General features: G+C 36.6%; 3 protein-coding genes across 3 annotated transcripts; all 3 read right to left on the bottom strand.

Moving 5' to 3' along the window:
- Positions 1-2306: 2306 nt before the first annotated feature.
- Positions 2307-3835, bottom strand: crygdl.25.L (crystallin gamma D like gene 25 L homeolog). Its single transcript, XM_018223578.2, has 3 exons — positions 3827-3835; positions 3099-3341; positions 2307-2582 (listed from the first exon to the last, which is right to left on the bottom strand). Exons 1-3 carry the CDS (start codon positions 3833-3835, stop codon positions 2307-2309), a joined length of 528 nt encoding a protein of 175 aa, XP_018079067.1.
- Positions 3836-8440: 4605 nt separating this feature from the next.
- On the bottom strand, positions 8441-10572 carry crygdl.24.L (crystallin gamma D like gene 24 L homeolog). The gene is made up of 3 exons (XM_018226322.2): positions 10564-10572; positions 9288-9530; positions 8441-8780 (listed from the first exon to the last, which is right to left on the bottom strand). Exons 1-3 carry the CDS (start codon positions 10570-10572, stop codon positions 8505-8507), a joined length of 528 nt encoding a protein of 175 aa, XP_018081811.1. The 3' UTR covers positions 8441-8504.
- A 7257-nt stretch (positions 10573-17829) lies between these two features.
- Positions 17830-19346, bottom strand: crygdl.23.L (crystallin gamma D like gene 23 L homeolog). Its single transcript, XM_018226312.2, has 3 exons — positions 19338-19346; positions 18618-18860; positions 17830-18105 (listed from the first exon to the last, which is right to left on the bottom strand). The coding sequence occupies exons 1-3, from the start codon at positions 19344-19346 to the stop codon at positions 17830-17832; spliced, it is 528 nt and encodes a 175-aa protein (XP_018081801.2).
- Positions 19347-25173: the final 5827 nt, after the last annotated feature.

Raw genomic sequence — 25173 nt, 5'->3', positions numbered from 1 at the left:
GATTCAAATGTAACAGAGACCATGCACTGTATGCAGAATTTTATAGCTGAATAACATTCACCAGCTAAGCAGTATCATGTATGATAATCAGTATTAAACATGTGTGTATTAGACACACACAGAGACAGTTTATCAGTATTCTAAAAGTTTTAATTATACTTATTGACATTATGTATATATATAATGTGGATATGTTACACATATACCCACTGTTGTGTCTAATGAAAAAATCATGTATTTTTGCAGGCTCTGGAAACTCAAAATAAGGCAAAACCAAACAAACTAGAACAATACTTTTACAGGATCTTCAACATCCAATATAGTGTATAGAAACCAGCAAAGTGGAATGGTAATTATTCATACTGAACTGTGTTAGGTATACGAAGTACAACAAAGCTATTAGACAACATGCTAAAGCAAAAGCAAGTTAATCAGTCAATAGCACAAATAATTAACCAGAGACAAGGCAGTAAATAACCCTTAAGAAATAGCTGATCAATTTGCAGACTACTGCTCTACCTGTATGATTTGCATTTTGACAAATCAACCCCACAACCCACCAATAAAGCTATATAACAATCCTTAGCAGCAGCAAATTTGCCACAAATTCATCCGTACCAGTTCAGTCAACTAAGTAGACTCAGCTCCCCAGACAAAGTAAAAGTGGCTTTAAAGTAAACCCCACAAGGGAAGGCACCAAGCACTATGGTCACACACTTTAGCTGCAATTCCTGCAAAAATGATGACTGCCTGTGAAACAGGAGTATGCATCCATCTAAATAAGCATGTGCGTCTGTTACAAATATTATATTACAAATATTACATATAATACAAAGTTGGTGCACCCAGAAGAAAATAGATGCGTGCTTCTGAAAATGATGTAAGTGGGCTTGGAGAACTGCTCCTTTTTGAGGATGGCAGCTGTGGTAGGAAAATGGCGAGCAAACCTGCTTTATGAATACACCTGGAAGGTAGCAGTTTGTTTCAATTTAAACGATTGTATTCAGCATTATAGGGGGCTGGATTGATACAAATAAGTTTAGCTGTAAAGGTTTATACAGTATCTCTGTTAACACCTTCTTCAGCAGTTTTTATTGTAGTTTTGCTTACTTGTCTGCAGTTAAAATAATAGAAATATTTCTATAAATATGAATAGATTTAAAAAAAAAAAAAAAATAGTAAAGCACCAATGTCCATAGTAAATGTATCTTCCCACTGGCAACATTTGGTATGCACAGTGTGAACATTATATACAAAGACTGTGACAGCAACAAAGGCTGCACCAATTAGGATAGGGCTCCATGCTGGTCACTTTTTTGCGCACTGCAAATACAGTATATCCTCTGTGGAAACCCGTGGAAACTGAGATCTACATAGAGACTAACAAAGTCTTTCACAGAAACTTGAAACAATGTATTTGCACATGCAAATAACACAAGACAATTTCGCTCATGTGTAGTACAAAGTTTACAGTTTCAGCATGTTCAGACAAGTGAGCATACATGGCAAACTTCTTAACCAATAACATTTTATAATGCTCAATGTGTATCTCGCAAAAGGCAGCAGTTCATTTAATTACATTCAGTATCAATACTAAAGATGAGCTACAACTCCCATCTTAGAGACCTGGGTCCTACTTGTCATCTAAATATATCAAATATATCAATCACACCAAATTAATAATATATTCTGTAAGGTCCCGAGTATCTCAGCATTGTAATTGACTATGTGCAACTAAAACATAAAATATATTGGGGGTATTATATTTTCTGCTAAAACACAGAACAGCAATGATTGCCATTTAAAATAATATTAAATAGTTAATGTTATCAATACATTAACAATTCCCTTAAGAAGTAAATATAGAACTACCAAGAACCACCATATGTGACTTAATACAAAAATAAAGATGTTAATAGGAAAAAGATAAAGGCATTTAAAAACTACAATTCTGTGGGGACAGAAATTTAATTTAATGAATATACACACTCTAATAAATGTTGTAAAGCAGCAGATAGGAAGGCAAAGATAAAAAATGAGGAGTGCATTGCAGCAGAGGCTATGATTCAATTTAAACTGGAAGCCAGGTCTGTGTTAATGACTTTACCCCAAACAGGTATGTTTGCAAATCTTGTAACTGGACAATGCCATACAAATAAACACAGATTTGTTCATTAAGCCATAAATATAGGATTTGACCTAAAGCTGAACTACAGATATAAATAAGTACTACACAAAGAAGTAATTTTAAACGTCTGTTTTATTGAATTATCAATATAACTGTATTAGTAGATTTTTAACTGGATTTAAAATTTGTGATGAACTCTTCTGAATGAGCCAATTCTGGCGCTTGAGGCTCCCCAATCATTATATCTCCTGTATTCTCCAGATCTCAGGTAGTACTGGCGCCCCCTATAGTTGGGTTCCTCATAGAACATCCAATGGCCATCAAACACATTGCAGGAGTGAATGTCCTGGAAACGGAATCGATCATAAGTATTGGGGCAGTCATCAAAGAACTCCATCATCTGTCCTTGGAAGTCTCCTCTTTCATAGATTCTCATTTTGTACTGACCATGGTGCTTAAAAAATAAGATTGAAAACAAAATAATAAAAAGACGTTTTCATTTAAATGCAATACTTTCTCAGATTTTTTCAGATGCCCTTCAGGCCTTGTTTTAAAAGAATCGTTGTGCAGTTTTAAAAATCATTTTACATAGTATTTGTATCTTTTAACATAAAGGTAAAATTTGGTTCTATACCACCACCAATGGTGCACAAATGTTTGTACACAAGACATCAGGCGGCGAACTCTGTACAATGGACTCAAAGATGTTTCTGTATTAAAAGGTACTTGCACCTAAACATAATCCTTTTGTAGGAACACCAGTATGCCCATCCAGCCTACTCTAAAGAATTGTGTACAAGTGAGAGTATTGATGCAAGTAGACACTAAAACCCTAATGCTATTATTAACACCTCATGCATTGTTGTGCTAAAAGTCATGCCATGCCGCCTGAAAATGTTGCTAGTGGCTGCAATGACATTGAACATTCTGAGAAAAAAATTGCATTGTGAGAATCTTTACAAACACTTACATTGGAAAAAAAGCGACAAGACCTAATGGAGTCATTGAAGCCCATCCATCTCTGGAAGTCTGGGTATTCTCCTTGCCAGAGATAATACTGGTGTCCCTTGTAACTGGGGTGCTCATAGAGGATCCAGTTTCCACCCTCTACCCTGATGGAGTTGCAGCGATTGAAGTATGAAGACAGGTCAGAACAGTCTGAGCCGCACTCATAGTGGCGACCTTGGAAGTTCCTTTCCTCATAGAAGAAGATCTGAAAGCAAATTTTAAATGAATAATTATTTTTTCAAAAAACTGCTCTAATTGATACAGTACTTATAAGTTTTTTGCTTTTAAAGAAATGCCAGTTTTATTGCTGGCAATTTGAAAAAAATTGAAGTCCTACTACACACTTGTTAGAGAGAACAGGCACAGATACAGTTCTGGGTGCACAATGGAGTTTTTATACTTTTCCAGAGAAAAGCTGCCATGTAGAATTGCTGCAAATTGTATAATTTTTTAGTGAATGTTAATGATTTGTATTGCGATTATTTGGTTCCAATACACTTATTGTAATGTAAGCATGGGCTTATTACAAATTGTAGTATAAACATAAATTTGAAATGTCCACATTTTTTCACCAATTATATTGTGTCTGTAAGCATTAATAACAAATATAAATGTAAACAAGTGACTCCTAAAGTGTGTAAACTTGGTTGTAATTAAAAACCATTAGAATAGTTAATGATTTAGGCTTACCTTTCCCATTTTGATTGAATGGAAGTTTCAGTGCAATGGAAGGGAGAGAAGTGGCAGCCTATATATGTCCTGTATTGCTGCTGTCTGCATAAGCTGAGCTGAGTGCTTTTGTTCTGTCTAGTAAGGTAAATGTAAAGATCTTTTGTCTGGCATTGTGTATGATCTTGTGCTGTGACAGTTATTCCTAAGTGTGTTTTCTGGCACATATTTTCCATAGCTTTACCAAAAGAGCTACCTAGCATTCCTATTATAGTTTCAGAAAGCTGACAGTATAGAAAATGTTCCATACTTAGTCCATTGATAGTCCAGTGTTTTCTAAGTTACCAGGGAATCCATAATTAGGAAGCATTTGTTCTTTGGGAACCTGCTTGGTAATACATATAGGGGCCGAATTACTAACGAGTGCTGGTGTAAATTTGCTAGCGAAATAGATATACTCTAGCGCTACTTCGCACCCTAACGCCAGACGAAGTTCTACTCTGGCGAAGGGATGTAACTACGCTAATTCACTAACTTGCTGATTTTACTGAACATTACCTCTTGCGCCACACTTGACTTCGCCAGCTCAGACCAGGCGAAGTGCAATAGAGTAGATAGCAGGATCTTCAAAAATAGTATACATTTTTAAAACGCTGACCCTTTTTACAGGGTGATATACTGAAAAAGATCGATTTTTTTTTGGGGTACCCTCCTTCCCACCTACATTTCCTAACATATATCACCTAAACTATACAGTGGGCACATGTGTAGGGCAATAGAAGACCTCTATTATATTTAATGAATGTATGAATCCATTGTACTTTAACTTGGCGACATATGCAAATTAGGCATTATGCTATCGTAACTTCGCTTTGCTTGACGAATTAATGCTAGCACAACTTTGCTACCTATCGCCTCCCTGGGCGCAACTTCGGATTTTAGTGAATTTGAGCAGACCTGGTGATACTACGCCTGGCGAAGTGTGGAAAAATGTGGCGAAGCCTTCGTTAGCGCATTTTTGGAGCTTAGTGAATTTGCCCCATAGAGTAGGAATTAAGGGTAGTCTTCCAACACACTGTAAAATGCATTTGGGTTTCTCTTCCTTAATCATTTCCTTTTATACCTTAAGTACAGTAGAAATTAGTTGACAGAAGTAACACCAGTGAACATTTATGTACGAGCTAAAATGGCAGTGGATAAATTATCCCCTCAACTGCACATGGCTTGTTTTTTTTACTGATTATTAAAGTGGCGAGCATTTTAAACAGTTGCTTATTAGTTATTAGAGCAACTTTTAGCCAAGTTTCTCCATGAAAATTATGCCCATCGACTCTAATAGGTGAAAAAAATTGTTGTGCATCAAAAAAATGTTTTTGTCGCCCATAGACTTGTCGCCCATAGACTTTGCATTTCGGCAAATTTTCACCATTTCGAGAATTCACCCATCACTATTGCTCATCATGATCTACTTGCTATATCTAAAAGACAGCAACTATTTAACATAGGATTAAAGGACTAAAACCAAACCACATATATCAGAATTTTATAAACACTTAGCCTTTAACCATAAATATCAAGGGAAACAATTTCACTATAAATGTTGCAATATTATCTGTATCTAATTGTGTCCCAACTAATAATGGTAACAATTCCGTTGTTTGAGACTAACACAGTGTTACTGCCCCCCAGCATTTTTTATACCATTATATCTTTCATGTTATGTCACTACTCATCCCAACCTACGTGAAAGGCTAAACCTAATTGAAAAGGTTTGCTGTAATTTATATCATAATCAATTAATCCTTATGTCAGTACTGCCACTCAAACGGACCTCAATATACTTCTATCGTACTGCCACTGGTGTAATTTCTCCACAAAACGGCACATCATTTCCCACAGAATATCATAGTGTACATAATTACCCCAAAATATATGTGTAAATAAACATATATGTAATATTATTTACAATCATCACCATGTTAAAATTGCTATAGTGTTAAACATTCCCCTAATAACCAATGTGCTGGTATTAAAATTATATTTACGTACTGGTAAACAAAGCAAAGCTTATTGGAGGTTCCTAATGGTAATTTTAAGAAATGTGTTCATATTAAAAAGAACAAAACAATATATGTTTATATATGGCAAGAGAATATCATTTATTATAAAGTACAAGTCCAGGGGGGCAAGTGCCCCCACTTGCCCCTATATGTGGACAACTATGGCAACACATGTTTCCAGGACATCTTCATCCCATACCTTAATAGTTTATTTAACCATGTCTTTCAAGGAGGCTTCCTTAAGGAGATGCTCAAAGCGACTATCACCACATATTCCCATTAATATATTTGGACCAAGCAGGCTTTACAAAAGGCAGACAAGGTCCAGATAACAGAAGGAAAATGCTATCGCTCATAAAGATCACCAAAAATAGGAAGGTTCTTACGGTCCTGTTTAGCCTTGACACAGAAAAGGCATTTGATAGAGAGCATAGAGTGCATCGGTATTAAAGGATGGGCAAAGGGCAAGCAACATTGTATTTTAAGTGAAAAGACTATTAAAAATGCCAATTGTAGAACTCCTTAAATACCTTAAATGGCATGCATGTTACATACCATTATGAATTTATTGATAATATGCAATTACATTATTTTACACTTTATTTTGTTTTTCCATTTGTTTGATTTATTTATTTAATGATTCAAATGTAACAGAGACCATGCACTGTATTCAGAATTTTATAGCTGAATAACATTCACCAGCTAAGCAGTCTTATGTATGATAATCAGTATTAGACATGTGTGTATTAGACACACAGAGACAATTTATCAATATTCTAAAAGTTTAATTATACTTATTGACTTTATGAATTTATATAATGTGGATGTGTTACACCAATGAAGCTATACAACAATTCTTAGCAGCAACAAATATGCCACAAATTCAACCATACCAGCTCAGTCAACTAAGTAGACTCATCTCCCCAGACAAAGTAAAAGTGGCTTTAAAGTCAACCCCACAAGGGAAGGCACCAAGCACTATGGTCACACACTGTAGCTGCAATTCCTGCAAAAATGATGACTGCCTGTGAAACAGGAGTGTGCATCCATCTGAATAAGCATGTGCGTCTGTTACAAATATTATATTCCAAATATTACATATAATACAAAGTCGGTGCACCGAGAAGAAAATAGATGCGTGCATCTGAAAATGATGTAAGTGGGCTTGGAGAACTGCTCCTTTTTGAGGATGGCAGCTGTGGTAGGAACAAGCCTGCTTTATGAATACTCCTGGAAGGTAGCAGTTTGTTTCAATTTAACCTATTGTATGCAGCATTATAGGGGGCTGGATTGATACTAATAAGTTTAGCTGTAAAGGTTTACATATCCTTTAACACCTTCTTCAGCAGTTTTTATTTACAAGACATTCTTCTGTAAGAACTGCAGAATCTGCACCAGTATTACTGCTACACTCTGCTTTAAAATTCCTGTAGTTTTGCAGTTAAAATAATAGAAACATTTCTATAAATATGAATAGATTTAAAAAGAAATGGTAAAGCAATGTCCAATGTCCATAGTAAATATAGCTTCCCACTGGCAGCTCACTAGCAGACTACAGGTGGCAGCAGCAACATTTGGTATGCACAGTGTGAACATTATATACAAAGACTGTGACAGCAACAATGGCTGCACCAATTAGGATAGGGCTTCATGCTGGTCATTTTTTGCATGCGCACTGCAAATACAGTATATCCTCTGTGGAAACCTGTGGAAACTGAGATATACACAGAGACTAACAAAGTCTTTCCCAGAAACTTGAAACAATGTATTTGCACATGCAAATAACATTTCCGTTTCTCGCTCATGTGTAGTACAAAGTTTACAGTTTCAGAATGTTCAGTCAAATGAGCATACATGGCAAACCAATAACATTTTTAAAATGCGCAATGCTTATCTCACAAATGGCAGCAGTTAATTTAATTACATTCAGTATCAATACTAAAGATGAGCTACAACTCCCATCTTAGAGACCTGGGTCCTACTCGGCATCTAAATATAGCACATATATCAATCACACCAAAGTATCTAATCCCAAGTATCTAAGCATTGTAATTGACTATGTGCAACTAACATATAAAATATATTGGGGTATTATATTTTCTAATAAAACACAGAAAAGCAATGATTGTCATTTAAAATAATATTAAATAGTTAATGTTATCAATACATTAACAATTCCCTTAAGAAGTAAATATAGAAATACCAAGAACCACCTTGTGTGACTTAATACAAAAATAAAGAAGTTAAAAGGAAAAAAGAGAAAGGCATTTAAAAACTACAATTCTGTGGGGACAGAAATTTAATTTAATGAATATACACACTCTAATAAATGTTGTAAAGCAACAGTTTCAGAAGGCAAAGATAAAAAATGAGGAGCGCATTGCAGCAGAGGCTATGATTCAATTTAAACTAGAAGCCAGGTCTGTGTTAATGACTTTACACCAAACAGGTATGTTTGCAAATCTTATAACTGGACAATGCCATACAAATAAACACAGAGTTGTTCATTAAGCCATAAATATAGAATTTGACCTAAAGCTGTACTACAGATATAAATAAGTATTACACAGAGAAGTAATTTTAAACATGTGTTTTATTGAATTATCAATTTAACTGTATTAGTAGATTTTTGACTGGATTTAAAATTTGTGATGAACTCTTCTGAATGAGCCAATTCTGGCGCTTGAGGCTCCCCAGTCATTATATCTCCTGTATTCTCCAGATCTCAGGTAGTACTGACGCCCCCTATAGTTGGGTTCCTCATAGAACATCCAGTGGCCATCAAACACATTGCAGGAGTGAATGTCCTGGAAACGGAATCGATCATAAGTATTGGGGCAGTCATCAAAGAACTCCATCATCTGTCCTTGGAAATCTCCTCTTTCATAGATTCTCATTTTGTATTGGCCATGGTGCTTAAAAAATAAGATTGAAAACAAAATAATAAAAAGACCTTTTCATTTATAAACTTTCTCAGATTTTTTCAGATGGCCTTGAGGCCTTGTTTTAAAAGAATCGTTTTCCAGTTTTAAAAATCATTTTACGTTGTATTTGTATCTTTTAACATGAAGATAAAATCTGTTTCTAGACCACCACGAATGTTGCACAAATGTTTGTACACAAGAAATCAGACGGCTAACTCATTACAATGGACTCAAACCTGTTTCTATATTGACACCACTCCTAAAAGGTACCCAAACATAGTTCTTTTGTAGTAGCACCAGTGTCCCCACCCAACCTACTCTAATGAATTGTGTACAACTACAGGTATTGATGCAGGGAGACCCCAAAACCCTAATGCTATTATTAACACCTCATGCTAAAAGTCATGCCATGCCCCGAGAAATTGTTGCTAGTGGCTGCAATGACATTGAAAATTCTGAGAAAAAAATTGCATTGTGAGATTCTTTACAAAAACTTACATTGGAAAGAAAGCGACAAGACCTAATGGAGTCATTGAAGCCCATCCATCTCTGGAAATCTGGATATTCTCCTTGCCAGAGATAATACTGGTGTCCCCTGTAACTGGGGTGCTCATAGAGGATCCAGTTTCCACCCTCTACCCTGATAGAGTTGCAGCGATTGAAGTATGAAGACAGGTCAGAACAGTCTGAGCCGCACTCATAGTGGCGGCCTTGGAAGTTCCTTTCCTCATAGAAGAAGATCTAAAAGAAAATTTTAAATGAATAATTATTTTTTTAAAAACTGCTCTAATTGATACAGTACTTATATGTGTTTTGCTTTTAAAGAACTGCCAGTTTTATTGCTGGCAATTTGAAAAAAATTGAAGTCCTACCACACACTTGTTAGAGAGAACAGGCACAGATACAGTTCTGGGTGCACAATGGAGTTTTTATACTTTTCTAGAGAAAAGCTGCCATGTAGAATTGCTGCAAATTGTTTCATTTTTTAGTGAATGTTAATCATTTGTATTGCGATTATTTGGTTCCAATACACTTAGGGGCCGATTCACTAACTACGAGTGAAGGATTCGAAGTAAAAAAACTTCGAATTTCGAAGTGTTTTTTGGGCTACTTCGACCATCGAATGGGCTACTTCGACTATGACTACGACTTCGAATCGAAGGATCCGAACTAAAAATCATTCGACTATTCGACCATTCAATAGTCGAAGTACTGTCTCTTTAAGAAAAAACTTCAACCCCCTAGTTCGCCATCTAAAAGCTACCGAACTCAATGTTAGCCTATGGTGAAGGTCCCCATAGGCTTTCCTAAGTTTTTTTGATCGAAGGATATTCTTTCGATTGTTGGATTTAAATCCTTTGAATCGTTCAATTCGAAGGATCTAATCATTCGGTTCGAAGGAATAATCCTTCGATCGAAGGAATAATCCTTCGATCGAAGGAATAATCCTTCGATCGTTCGATCAAACTATTTACGCTAAAATCCTTCGACTTCGATAATCAAAGTCGAAGGATTTTAATTCCCAGTCGAATATCGAGGGTTAATTAACCATCGATATTCGACCCGTGGTGAATCGGCCCCTTATTGTAATGTAAGCATGGGCTTATTACAAATTGTAGTCTAAACATAAATTCAAAATGTCTACATTTTTTTCACCAATTATGTTGTGTCTGTAAGCATTAATAACAAATATAAATGTAAACAAGTGACTCCTAAAGTGTCTAAACTTGATTGTAATTAAAAACCATTAGAATAGTTAATGATATTGGCTTACCTTTCCCATTTTGATTGAATAGAAGTTTCAGTGCAATGGAAGGGAGAGAAGTGGCAGCCTTTATATATGTCCTGTATTGCTGCTGTCTGCATAAGCTGAGCTGAGTGCTTTTGTTCTGTCTAGTAAGGTAAATGTAAAGATCTTTTGTCTGGCATTGTGTATTATCTTGTGCTGTGACAGTTATTTCTTAGTGTTTTCTGGCACATATTTTCCATAGCTTTACCAAAAGAGCTACCTAGCACTCCTATTATAGTTTCAGAAAGCTGACAGTATAGAAAATGTTCCATACTTAGACCATTAATAGTCCAGTGTTTTCTAAGTTACCAGGGAATCCATAATTAGGAAGCTTTTGATCATTGGGAACCCGCTTGGTAATACATATAGGGGCCGATTTACTAACGGGTGGTGGCATAAATTCGCTAGGGAAGTAGACATACTCTAACGCAAGGCGAAGTTGCGCTCTGGCGAAGGGACGTAACTATGCTAATTCACTAACTTGCGGAAAAATGCCAAAAAATGCTGGTGTCTTTTTAATTATTCAGGGTGATAGGCTAAAAAAGATCTAAATTATTTTTGGGTACCCTCCTTACCCCCCTACATTTCCTAACATATGGCACCTAAACTATACAGTGGGCACATGTGTAGGGCAATGTAAGACCTCTATTTTATTTAATGAATGTTTCCCAGGCTTGTGTAGTGTAATGTAGTTTATGCTTCATATACATCTATTGCACTTTAATTTGGTGCCATATGCAAATTAGGCATCGCTATCGTAACTTCGCTTTGCTTGACGAATTAACGCTAGCACAACTTCGCTACCTTTCGCCTCCCTGGGCGCAACTTCGGATTTGAGTGAATTTGAGTAGCCCTGGTGAAGCCCTTAAGCATTTCCTTTTATACACTAAGTACAGTAAAATTAGTTGACAGAAGTAACACCAGTGAGCATTTATGTAGATGGCAGTGGATAAATTATCCCCTCAACTGCACATGTAAGTTGGAAGGAACCATATGTTGGTTGTAATACCAGTTTTGGCTTTTTTTTTTTTACTGATTATTAAAATGGCGAGCATTTTAAACAGTTGCTTATTAGTGATAAGAGAAACTTTTTGCCATGTTTCTCCATGAAAATTATGCTTATCGACTCTATTGGGTGAAAAAAATTGTTGTGCATCAAATATAATGTTTTGTCGCCCATAGACTTTGCATTTTGGCAAATTTTCATTTCGAGAATTCACCCATCACTATTGCTCATTATGATCTCATTGCTATATCTAAAAGACAGCAACTAATGCTGTTGATGCTTAACATAAGCAAGGATTAAAACCAAACCACATATAATGGAATTTTATAAACACAACCTTTAACCATAAATATAAAGGGGAAAAATGTCGCTATAAATGTTGCAATATTATCTGTATCTAATTGTGTCCCAACTAATAATAGTAATAATTCTGTTTAAGCTGTTACAATGTGTCATGCTTTGAGACTAACTCAGTGTTACTGCCCCCCCAGCATTTATTATACCTTTATATCTTTCATGTCACTACCCATCCCAACCTTAGTGAAAGGCTAAATCTAATTGAAAAGGTTTGCTGTAATCTATATCATAATCAATTTATCCTTATGTCAGTACTGCCACTCAAAGGGACCTCAATATACTTCTATCCTACTGCCACTGGTGTAATTTCTCCACAAAACGGCACATCATTTCCCACAGAATATCATAGTGTACATAATTACCCCAAAATATATGTGCAAATAAACATATATGTAATATTATTAACAATCATCACCATGTTAAAATTGCTACAGTGTTAAATATATCCCTAATAACCTAATGTGCTGGTATTAAAATGATATTCCAACCCACTCTGCACGGTGGTTATTGTGTATCACCCACCCACATATATGTAAACAACCTATAAAAAATCGAAGGTGAAAAATCTAAAATAATCTGGTAAATTCAACAAAGTGAGAGTTATAGTTCATGTGTTGTCACCTGTAAGAAATCAAAATTAATCTGGTAAAGTCATCAGAGTGAGAGTTATAGTTCATGTGTTGTCACCTTTAAAAAATACCATGTCTCATAATCCAGCCCTCCCTGGGGTTGCCCATGTCCTTTCCAAATAATAAAAAATAATGAAGGAAAATAACCCCACAGCTTTACCAACACAAGTGTCCATTGCATCATTGTGGTGTTTGCCTGACAGTTACTGAAGTTCCATATTTAATGTAGCGTACTGTCGCCACTGCCAATATCGCATATGGTTGAATATGAATATGATTCACTGATTGTGCACCCAGGCATGTGAACATTTTATACGAGAGTGCTGGCCTCCCTATATATATATATATATATATATATATATATATATATATATATATATATATATATATATAGGGCCTATTATCCAGATTGCTTGTTATCTGGGGTTTTCTGTGCAACTGATCTTTCCATAATTCTTCATACCTCAAGTCTACTAGAAAATCGTGTAAACATTAAATAAACCCAATAAGCTGGTCTGGCTTTCAGTAAGGATTAAGTACAATGTACTGTTTTATTATTATAGAGAAAAAGGAAATCATTTTTTAAAATTTGGATTGATAAGCCTTTCTGTAATTTGGAGCTTAATTGATCCCATACCTGTACTGAATTCTATTTGTCACTGTAATATGGGTGCCCCCTAGGAATAGTGTATAATTTGTAACTAAATACTTGGAATGATTTTGACTGTTTTCACTAAACATCTGCTTAATGGGCATCATTGAATGTAAATTTCACTGCAGTGCATTCACTTTTATCCACATGTATGGTTTATATGGTCTAAATATAGCATGATATTAAACTGGTTAGTCCTTATGAGTCAGACATAGCTATTTAACATCAGAGGCCACTTGTCTATATGTTTTCAGTGATGCATACATTTTATTTATATTATACATATATTTTTGTATTTGCACATTATTTGCACCTGAACTGGTTACCTTGTGAACCATTGAGTGGATGCGGGGGATACACTGTACTCCATCTCATGGTTTCTCAATTGTTATTTTTGTTTGATACAGTTTTTTGTAACTTGCAGGTGCACTTCATTACTTATTTCTTCTATTACCACCCACTAAGACTGCACATTATATATCAGTACATATTTGGGAATCAGCTGCTGTCACACACCTTTTAGTTTGGATATTTAGTTTATTAATGAAGGTTTAAGTGCTCTATATGTACGGCTCTTGTTGTTCCTCCTCCATATTGTTTCATTCATTGTTTCTCTGTGCTACCCATCATAATTCACTAACAGGATAAATATAATGAATATGAATTTAAAAGTTAAATAGCTGCTAAACACATGTGAGCTCAATCATATGTATCCTAAAAATCTATTACTATTTTTAAAGACTGGGAAAGAGAACTGCTATCCTAACAATTGTACAGGTATGACACTTGTTATCCAGAATGCTCGGGACCTCGGGTTTTCCGGGTAATGGTAATGTGTAGTACAAATTTTACAGTTTCAGCATGTTCAGTCAAGTGAGCATACATGGCAAACCTCTTAACCAATAACATTTTACGATGCGCAATGCTTATCTCGCAAATGGCAGCAGTTCCTTTAATTACATTCAGTATCAATACTAAAGATGATCTACAACTCCCATCTTAGAGACCTGGGTCCTACTCGGCATCTAAATATATCAAATATATCAATCACACCAAATTAATAATATATTCTGTAAGGTCCCGAGTATCTCAGCATTGTAATTGAGTATGTGCAACTAAAACAAAAAAATATATTGGGTGATTATATTTTCTGCTAAAAGACAGAACAGCAATGATTCTTATTTAAAATTATATTAAATAGGTAATGTTCTCAATACATTAACAATTCCCTTAAGAAGTAAATATAGAAGTACCAAGAACCACCCTGTGACACTACAAAAATAAAGAAGTTAAAAGGAAAAAAGAGAAAGGCATTTAAAAACTACAATTCTGTGGGGACAGAAATTGAATTTAATGAATATACACACTCTAATAAATGTTGTAAAGCAGCAGTTTGGAAGGCAAAGATTAAAAACGAGGAGTGCATTGTGGCAGAGGATATTATTCAGTTTAAACTGGAAGCCAGGTCTGTGTTAATGACTTTGCCCCAAACAGGTATGTTTGGAAATCCTTGTAACTGGACAATGCCATACAAATAAACACATTATATTAACATTGTTCATTAACCTTTTACCTGCCAAGAACGTAGGTACTACGTTCTTGCAGGGGAAAGCCCCAACTGCCAAGCACGTAGTACCTACGTTCTTGGCTGTAAAGGGCTCCTCTCTGCATCTGCGGCGATTGCCGCTTCATCAGAGGGTTTCCGGTGTCTCCCAACCCCCTAGGCAACGAGCAGGGACATGTGGGTCCTGCGACGCGATCGTCGAAGGACCCGCCTTCCATTATGCAGATACGTGTCTGCTCTGTGCTGCGTCTTCTGCCTGCCTGCTCCAGCGCGATCAGGACTTCCTGCTGCGTGGACTCTGCTGTAGGACCCCCCTTGGCTGCCTAGGACCCTCCTGGACTTCAGAACGGTAGGTGGACTTTATGTAACACTTATACACTCATTTACATACACATCCATGTACACAATACACATTTTACAAAGTTAGCTTTATTCTTTTTAATTTCAGGCTTTTTTTTTGCAATTTTATTTTTTTTCAGAATGTGTAATTTACAAAAATATATGATTTTGGGGGTCTATGTGCAGTTAGGGGGTCTTGTGGCACAATACACAGTCACTAGTCTATGTTCACCGAAGGCGAAAAGACAGCGGAGAAAATTCAAATACACTAATTTTTTGTGGGTCCGCACATGCCAGCTACTTTGGTATATCTATGCACATTGGGCATCAAACTGTTCATTAGACCCTTGGCGTCAATATTTAGGGTATTTTACAATTGTATGTAACAAATTGGGTGAGGTAAATGCGGCCAATTGCAATATTTTTAGACAATTTCCAGAAATGTCATAAAAACCGCTGCCTTTAGTGAAGCTTTGCAGTAAGCTAGTTTGGAGTAGAAAGACATAATTACCCATTTAAGATTCATCAGAATGTTTACTTTCCAAACATATATGGTTTTGGGGGTCTATGTGCTGTTAGGAGGGTCTTTTGGCAAATAATACACAGTCACGGGTCATACTTCACAGAAGGCGAAAAGACAGCGGAGAAAATTCAAATACACAAATTTTTTGGGGGTCCGCACATGCCAGCTGCTTTGGTATATCTATACACATTGGGCATCAAACTGTTCAGTAGACCTTGGCGTCAATATTTAGGGTGTTTTACAATTGTATGTAACAAATTGCGTGAGATAAATGCGACCAATTGCAATATTTTTAGTCAATTTTCAGAAATGTCATAAAAACCGCTGCCTTTAGCGTATCTTTGCAGTAAGGTAGTTTGGAGTAGAAAGACATAATTACCCATTTTTGATTCGTCAGAATGTGTACTTTCCAAAAATATATGGGTTTTAGGGATCACCATAACTTTTTGTAGCTTTTATCCCATATAAAACTGGTAATGTTTGGAAATTAGTGTAAATGTAAGACATCAAATAAGTATGCATAAGGTAGATTCTGGGGTCTTTACATGCCATGTACTTCGATAATCCTATGTACATTGGGCATCAAACTGTTCAGAGGACCCCAGGCTTTCATATTTAGGGTGATTTATCTTAATACCTAATAGTATGTATGAAATAAGATGCTACAGGTGGAAGTTTTGAGGTGAGTTTTGGAAATGTAACTAACATCGCAAATTTAGGAAAGATTTGCGGCTTGGTGTTTTGGGGTAGAAAGACATGCATACACAATTTAGATTCGGGGGAATGTGTACTTTCTGAAAATATATGGTTTTCTGGGGTGAACGTACTTTTTTCTACCTTTGCCCACCCCAAAATGATGTAAATGTGTTGATTTTGCAGCACCTGAAATGATAGACCAATGGGGGGTCTTCCTTTTGAGGCCCCTATATGCCACGTGCTTAGGTACACCTATACGTATTGGGCATCAAACTGTTCAGCGGACCCCAGGCTTTCATATTTGGGGTTGAGGTCATTTCTCTTGATAACCAATAGTATGTTCGATATAAGATGCTGCAGGGTGGAAGTTTTGTGGTGATTTTTGGAAATGTACCCAAAATTCCCAAATTTAGGAAAGATTTGCGGCTTGGTGCTTTGTGGTAGAAAGACATGCATACCCAATTTAGATTCGGGGGAATGTGTACTTTCTGAAAATATATGGTTTTCTGGGGTGAATGTACTTTTTTCTACCTTTGCCAACCCAAAAATGATGTAAATGTGTTGATTTTGCAGCACCTGAAATGATAGACCAAATGGGGGGTCTTCTTTTTGAGGCCCCTATATGCCACGTGCTTAGGTACACCTATACATATTGGGCATCAAACTGTTCAGCGGACCCTAGGCTTTCATATTTGGGGTCTTGATAACCAATAGTATGTTCGATATAAGATGCTTCAGGGTGGAAGTTTTGTGGTGATTTTTGGAAATGTCCCCAAAATTGACAAATTTAGGAAAGATTTGCGGCTTGGTGCTTTGGGGTAGAAAGACATGCATACCCAATTTAGATTCGGGGGAATGTGTACTTTCTGAAAATATATGGTTTTCTGGGGTAAACCTACTGTTAGTGGAATGTTTCGCCTTGAAATCAGAAGTATGCCGTTTTGTGGAGCGGTGCTTGTAGATTTTGATCTATATAAGTGAGAAATCTCCATAAAACTCTATATATTTGGTATTGCTGCATTCAGGAGACATAGACCTTTCCAAATCTGCTGTGTTGTCATACATAAAATAAATGATGTTTCTGATATATGTAATTGTACTATGTGAAACCTGTTTTTTTTCATTTTATTAGGTACTTTGAAGCCTATATTTTTTTACAGAAGTTGAATTACACATAAATTCTAGTATATTTTGAAAGCTCAGGTTGTCCTGAAAAAAAAAAACATTATTGTTTCCCTGGTTAAACTAAAAGACCCCCCCAGGAAATGCCCTTAAAGTGAAAGAGTACAAAATGTTAAAAAATGGTCTGGCAATAGAAGTACCAAATCAGCTAGATTGTCTGGCAGCGAAAAGGTTAAGCCATAAATATAGGATTTGACCTAAAACTGTACTACAGATATAAATAAGTACTACACAGAGAAGTAATTTTAAACATCTGTTTTATTGAATTATCAATATAACTGTTTAGTAGATTTTTGACTGGATTTAAAATTTGTGATGAACTCTTCTGAATGAGCCAATTCTGGCGCTTGAGGCTCCCCAGTCATTGAATCTCCTGTATTCTCCAGGTCTCAGGTAGTACTGACGTCCCCTATAGTTGGGTTCCTCATAGAACATCCAGTGGCCATCAAACACATTGCAAGAGTGAATGTCATGGAAACTGAATCGATCATAAGTATTGGGGCAGTCATCAAAGAACTCCATCATCTGTCCTTGGAAGTCTCCTCTTTCATAGATTCTCATTTTGTATTGGCCATGGTGCTTTGAAAATAAGATTGAAAATAATAAAAAGACCTTTTCATTTAAATGCAATACTTTCTCAGATTTTTTCAGATGGCTTGTGACCTTGTTTTAAAATAATAGTTGTGCAGTTGCAGTTTCAAAAAATCATTTTACGTTGTATTTGTATCTTTTAACATAAAGGTAAAATCTGGTTCTATGCCACCACCAATGGTGCACAAATGATTGTACACAAGACATCAGACAGCTTACTTCCCTGTACAATGGACACAAATCTGTTTCTGTATTAAAAGGTACTTGCACCTGAACATAGTCCTTTTGTAGGAACACCAGTGTGCCCATCCAGCCTACCTTAATGAATTGTGTACAAGTGAGAGTATTGATGCAAGGAGACACTGTGCTATTATTAACACCTTGTGCATTGTTGTGCTGAAAGTCATGCCATGTCCCCCTGAAAATGTTGCTAGTGGCTGCAATGACATTGAATATTCTGAGAAAAAAATTGCATTGTGAGAATCTTTATAAACACTTACATTGGAAAGAAAGCGACACGACCTAATGGAGTCATTGAAGCCCATCCATCTCTGGAAGTCTGGGTATTCTCCTTGCCAGAGATAATACTGGTGTCCCCTGTAACTGGGGTGCTCATAGAGGATCCAGTTTCCACCCTCTACCCTGATGGAGTTACAGCGATTGAAGTATGAGGACAGGTCAGAACAGTCTGAGCCGCACTCATAGTGACGGCCTTGGAAGTTCCTTTCCTCATAGAAGAAGATCTGAAAGAAAATATTGAATGAATAATTATTTTTTCAAAAAACTGCTCCAATTGATACAGTACTTATATGTTTTTTGCTTTTAAAGAAATGCCAGTTTTATTGCTGGCAATTTGAAAAAAATAGAAGTCCTACTACACACTTGTTGTTAGAGAGAATAGGCACAGATACAGTTCTGGAGTTTTTATACTTTTCCAGAGAAAAGTTGCCATGTAGAATTGCTACAAATTGTTTCATTTTTTAGTGAATGCTAATCATTTGTATTGCTATTAGTTGGTTCCAATACACTTATTGTAATGTAAGCATGGACTTATTACAAATTGTAGTCTAAACATAAATTTGAAATGTCTACATTTTTTCACCAATTATATTGTGTCTGTAAACATTAATAACAAATATAGAAGTAAACAAGTGACTCATAAAGTGTGTAAACTTGATTCTAATTAAAAGCCATTAGAATAGTTAATGATTTGGGCTTACCTTTCCCATTTTGATTGAATGGAAGTTTCAGTGCAATGGAAGGGAGAGAAGTGGCAGCTTTATATATGTCCTGTATTGCTGCTGTCTGCATAAGTTGAGCTGAGTGCTTTTGTTCTGTCTAGTAAGGTAAATGTAAAGATCTTTTGTCTGGCATTGTGTATGATCTTGTGCTGTGACAGTTATTTCTCAGTGTTTTCTGGCACGTGTTTTCCATAGCTTTACCAAAGGAGCTACCTAGCATTCCTATATAGTTTCAGAAAGCTGACAGAATAGAAAATGTTCCATACTTAGTCCATTAATAGTCCAGTGTTTTCTAAGTTACCAGGGAATCCATAATTAGGAAGCATTTGATCATTGGGAACCTGCTTGTTAATACATATAGAGTAGGAATTAAGGGTAAGGAATTAAGGGTAGTCTTCCAACACACTGTAAAATGCATTTAGGTTTCCCTTCCTTAAGCGTTTCCTTTTATACCCTGAGTACAGTAGAAATTAGTGGACAGAAGTAACACCAGTGAGCATTTATGTAGGAGCTAAAATGGCAGTGGATAAATTATCCCCTCAACTGCACATGTAAGTTGGAAGGAACCATATGTTGGCTGTAATACCAGTTTTAGCTTTTTTTTTTTTTTTACTGATTATTAAAGTGGCGAGCATTTTAAACAGTTGCTTATTAGTGATGAGAGCAACTTTTTGCCAAGTTTCTCCATGAAAATCGTTCATAGACTTTGCATTTCAGCAAATTTTTACCATTTCGAGAATTCACCCATCACTATTGCTCATCATGATCAATGTATTGTTTTATTATTACAGAGAAAAAGGAAATAATTTTTTAAAATCTGGATTGTTTGGATAAAATGGAGGCTATGGGAAATGGCCTTTCTGTAATTTGTAGCTTTCTGGATAATGGGTTTCAGGATAATTGATCCCATACATGTACTGAATTCTATTTGTCACTGTAATATGGGTGCCCCCTAGGAATATTGTATAATTTGTAACTAAATACTTGGAATCATTTTGACTGTTTTCACTAAACATCTGCTTAATGGGCATCATTGAATGTAAATTTCACTGCAGTGTATTCACTTTTATCCACATGGTTTATATGGTCTAAATATAGCATTATATTAAACTGGTTAGTCCTTATGAGTCAGACATAGCTATTTAACATCAGAGGCCACCTGTCTATGGGGCAAATTCACTAATGCGCGAAGCGCCGAACGCTAGCGTTAATTCGCTAGCGTTTGGCATTTTCGCTACTGCGCAAATTCACTAACGAATGCTGGCGTAGTTTCGCTAGTGTTACTTCACAACCTTACGCCAGGCGAATCTTCGCTAGCGACGAAACTACGCAAATTCACTAACTAACACTACCTTTTACGCTAGACTTCCTTCGCCACCTCAGACCTGGCGAAGTGCAATAGAGTAGATAGGGATTGTTTCAAAAAAAGTCAAAATTTTTTCTAAGTCCCAAAAAGCGCTGGCGTGTTTTTTACATGATGGCTGATAGGCTGAAAAAGATCGAAAATTTTTTGGGGCTCCCCTTCCTCCCCCCTACATTTTCTGACTCATGGCAACTTACCTAGACAGTGGGCACATGTGTAGGGCAAAATAAAATTTTTATTGGCTGATTTGAAGGTTTTCTAGGCATTTGTAGTGCAGATACGTGTTCCTCCATTGAAATTTGAATTTCGCGCCGTATGCAAATTAGCCTTCGCAACCTTACGCTACCCCTGTGCGCAACTTGAATTTGCGGAGCCCTGGCGAAAATTCGCCTGGCGAAGTGCGGCGAAGTTGCGCCTGGTGCAACTTCGCATCTTCGTGAATTTGCCCCTATATGTTTTCAATGATGCATACATTTTATTTATATTATACATATATTTTTGTATTTGCACGTTATACAGTATATCAGTACATATTTGGGAATCAGCTGCTGTCACACACCTTTTAGTTTGGATATTTAGTTTATTAATGAAGGTTTGAGTGCTCTATATGTAAGGCTCTTGTTGTTCCTCCTCCATATTGTTTCATTCATTGTTTCTCTGTGCTACCCATCATAATTCACTAACAGGATAAATATAATGAATATGAATTTAAAACTTAAATAGTTACTAAAAATATGTGAGCACAATCATATGTTTCCTAAAATCTATTAATATTTTTAAAGACTGGGAAAGAGAACTGCAATCCTAAAAATTGTAGTACTCTTTACATAGTAAATAACATTGTAAATAACGTTTTAAGTCTATATATAACCTACCTAACTATCTTACATAACCCTGTATTACCTTAATTTCTTAAAAAGCCATCCAACCCATCCAATATGACTGATTCAGGGAGAGAATTTCACATCTTCACTGCTCTCACTGTAAAAGATTCTTTCTGAATATTTAGATGGAAACGTCTTTCTTCTAATTGGAATGGGTTCCAGGTCCAGACTGAGAATTAAAATAAGCCCTGGCATTTCAGGTACACAGAGGCCCAATCAGCCCACACAGAGCCCAAACAGCTCTTACCAGCCCAATAAATACAGACTTTCTATGGCACCTTATAGCAGCCCCTCTGGCATTTGCCAGAATCCGCAGATTGCCAGTCCGGGCCTGATGGGTGCCTTCTTGTCATCTGGAAGGACGTACTGGGAAACAAAGCAAAGCTTATTGCAGGATCCTAATGGTAATTTTAAGAAATGTGTTCATACAAAAAAGAACAAAACAATATATGTATATATATGGCAAGAGAATATCCTTTATTATAAAGTACAGGTCCAGGGGGGCACCCATGGTAACACGTATTTCCAGGACATCCTCATCTCATCCCATACTAGTTTATTTAACCATGTCTTTCAAGGAGGCTTCTTCAAGGAGATGTTCAAAGCGACTATCATCACATATTCCCATTAATACATTTGGACCATGCAGGCTTTACAAAAGGCAAGGTCCAGATAACAGAAGGAAAATGCTATCGCTCATAAAGTTCACCAAAAGGAGGAAGGTTCCTACGGTCCTGTTTAGCCTTGACGCAGAAAAGCCATTAGATAGAGAGTATAGAGTGCATAGGTATTAAAGGACGGGCAAATGGCATGCAATGCTGTATCTTAAGTGCCTTAAAATGTTACATGCATGTTACATACCATTATGAATTTATTGATAATATGCAATTACATTATTTTACACTTTATTTTGTTTTTCCATTTGTTTGCTTTATTTATTTAATGATTCAAATGTAACAGAGACCATACACTGTATGCAGAATTTTATAGCTGAATAACATTCACCAGCTAAGCAGTATTATGTATGATAATCAGTATTAAAGGACCAGTAACATAAAAAAAATGTTTAAAAATTCGTTAGAGCACCAGAAAAAATGAACACAGAGACAAATGAAACTTTTAAATAGCAAAGACTTTATTAAGAAATAACTTACAGAAAGTCCACTTCCTGTCCTCTTCAGAAACGGCGAAAAGGCGACCATCCACACTGCAGCGATCGATTTCTCCTCCCTGGCTATTCACTGACATCTTCCTCCCGGCGTCCAGCAGAGGCAGTGTCTGTCACAGGCTCTTCTCTCCTTCACCGTAGATCGGCTTCCCTCCTCCGCTCTCCTCACCTCCCTCTCTGTCTTCCCTGCTCTCCTACTCTCAGAGAGAGACATGCGGCACCTGGTTACATTCCAGTTATAGGCAGAACAGAAAGCCGCAGGTTACTTACAGGTGTCCAGCAGCAGCATTGTCAGCATCAGCTTCCCTCCTCCGTGACATGGGCAAGTTTTATAACTGGGGTAGACTCTTCAGCAAAGGCCTTTCCTACGCAGGAATATTCCAAATGTGAGCAAGCAGCCCACGAGAGCAGTGAGCGATCCTTGTCTGTGCCCTCCACTCCCACGTGGGAACTGGCCTGGGATTAACCCTATCGCTGCTAACTGATCAGGATCCGTCAGCAGGCGCCACTTCTGATGGTTCTTCAGACGTCTTTTGTAAGAGGGAGGTGAGGAGAGCGGAGGAGGGAAGCCGATCTACGGTGAAGGAGAGAAGAGCCTGTGACAGACACTGCTGCTGCTGGATGCCGGGAGGAAGATGTCAGTGAATGGCCAGGGAGGATAAATCGATCGCTGCAGTGTGGATGGTCACCTTTTCTGAAGAGGACAGGAAGTGGACTTTCTGTAAGTTATTTCTTAATAAAGTCTTTGCTATTTAAAAGTTTCATTTGTCTTGGTGTTAATTTTTGTTGTGGTCTAACGAATTTTTAAACATTTTTTTTTATGTTACTGGTCCTTTAAACATGTGTGTGTTAGACACACACATAGACAGTTTATCAATATTCTAAAAGTTTTAATTATACTTATTGACTTTATGTATATATATAATGTGGATATGTTACACATATACCCACTGTTGTGTCTAATAAAAAAATCATGTATTTTTGCAGGCTCTGGAAACTCAAAATAAGGCAAAACCAAACAAACTAGAACAATACTTTTACAGGATCTTCAACATCCAATATAGTGTATAGAAACCAGCAAAGTGGAATGGTAATTATTCATACTGAACTGTGTTAGGTATACGAAGTACAACAAAGCTATTAGACAACATGCTAAAGCAAGAGCAAGTTAATCAGTCAATAGCACAAATAATTAACCCAGAGACAAGGCAGTAAATAACCCTTATGAAATAGCTGATCAATTTGCAGACTACTGCTCTACCTGTATAATTTGCATTTTGAAAAATCAACCCCACAACCCACCAATAAAGCTATACAACAATCCTTAGCAGCGGCAAATTTGCCACAAATCCAACCGTACCAGCTCAGTCAACTAAGTAGACTCATCTCCCCAGACAAAGTAAAAGTGGCTTTAAAGTCAACCCCACAAGGGAAGGCACCAAGCACTATGGTCACACACTTTAGCTGCAATTCCTGCAAAAATGATGACTGCCTGTGAAACAGGAGTATGCATCCATCTAAATAAGCATGTGCATCTGTTACAAATATTATATTACAAATATTACATATAATACAAAGTTGATGCACCCAGAAGAAAATAGATGCGTGCTTCTGAAATTGATGTAAGTGGGCTTGGAGAACTGCTCCTTTTTGAGGATGGCAGCTGTGGTAGGAAAATGGCGAGCAAGCCTGCTTTATGAATACTCCTGGAAGGTAGCAGTTTGTTTCAATTTAACCTATTGTATGCAGCATTATAGCGGGCTGGATTGATACTAATAAGTTTAGCTGTAAAGGTTTACATCTCTGTTAACACCTTCTTCAGCAGTTTTTATTGTGGTTTTGCATACTTGTCTGCAGTTAAAATAATAGAAATATTTCTATAAATATGAATAGATTTAAAAAAAAATAGTAAAGCACCAATGTCCATAGTAAATGTAGCTTTCCACTGGCAACATTTGGCATGCACAGTGTGAACATTATATACAAAGACTGTGACAGCAACAAAGGCTGCACTGATTAGGATAGGGCTTGATGCTGGTCATTTTTTTGCATGCGCACTGCAAATACAGTATATCCTCTGTGGAAACCTGTGGAAACTGAGATCTACATAGAGACTAACAAAGTCTTTCCCAGAAACTTGAAACAATGTATTTGCACATGCAAATAACACAAGACAATTTCGCTCATGTGTAGTACAAAGTTTACAGTTTCAGCATGTTCAGTCAAGTGAGCATACATGGCAAACTTCTTAACCAATAACATTTTATAATGCTCAATGCGTATCTCGCAAATGGCAGCAGTTCATTTAATTACATTCAGTATCAATACTAAAGATGAGCTACAACTCCCATCTTAGAGACCTGGGTCCTACTCAGCATCTAAATATATAAAATATATCAA

Source organism: Xenopus laevis, chromosome 1L, assembly GCF_017654675.1.
Source record: "Xenopus laevis strain J_2021 chromosome 1L, Xenopus_laevis_v10.1, whole genome shotgun sequence".
NCBI lineage: Eukaryota > Metazoa > Chordata > Amphibia > Anura > Pipidae > Xenopus > Xenopus laevis.
This window is presented reverse-complemented; position numbering and strand designations above follow the sequence as displayed.

What these genes read in the sequence shown, in the direction of transcription:
- crygdl.25.L (XM_018223578.2), bottom strand. An exon ending in CTTGTCGCTTTTTTTCCAAT is followed by an intron (nt 2,583 to 3,098) that starts GTAAGTGTTTGT and finishes TTATTTTTTAAG; the next exon opens with CACCATGGTCAGTACAAAAT.
- crygdl.24.L (XM_018226322.2), bottom strand. An exon ending in CTTGTCGCTTTCTTTCCAAT is followed by an intron (nt 8,781 to 9,287) that starts GTAAGTTTTTGT and finishes TTATTTTTTAAG; the next exon opens with CACCATGGCCAATACAAAAT.
- crygdl.23.L (XM_018226312.2), bottom strand. An exon ending in CGTGTCGCTTTCTTTCCAAT is followed by an intron (nt 18,106 to 18,617) that starts GTAAGTGTTTAT and finishes TTATTTTCAAAG; the next exon opens with CACCATGGCCAATACAAAAT.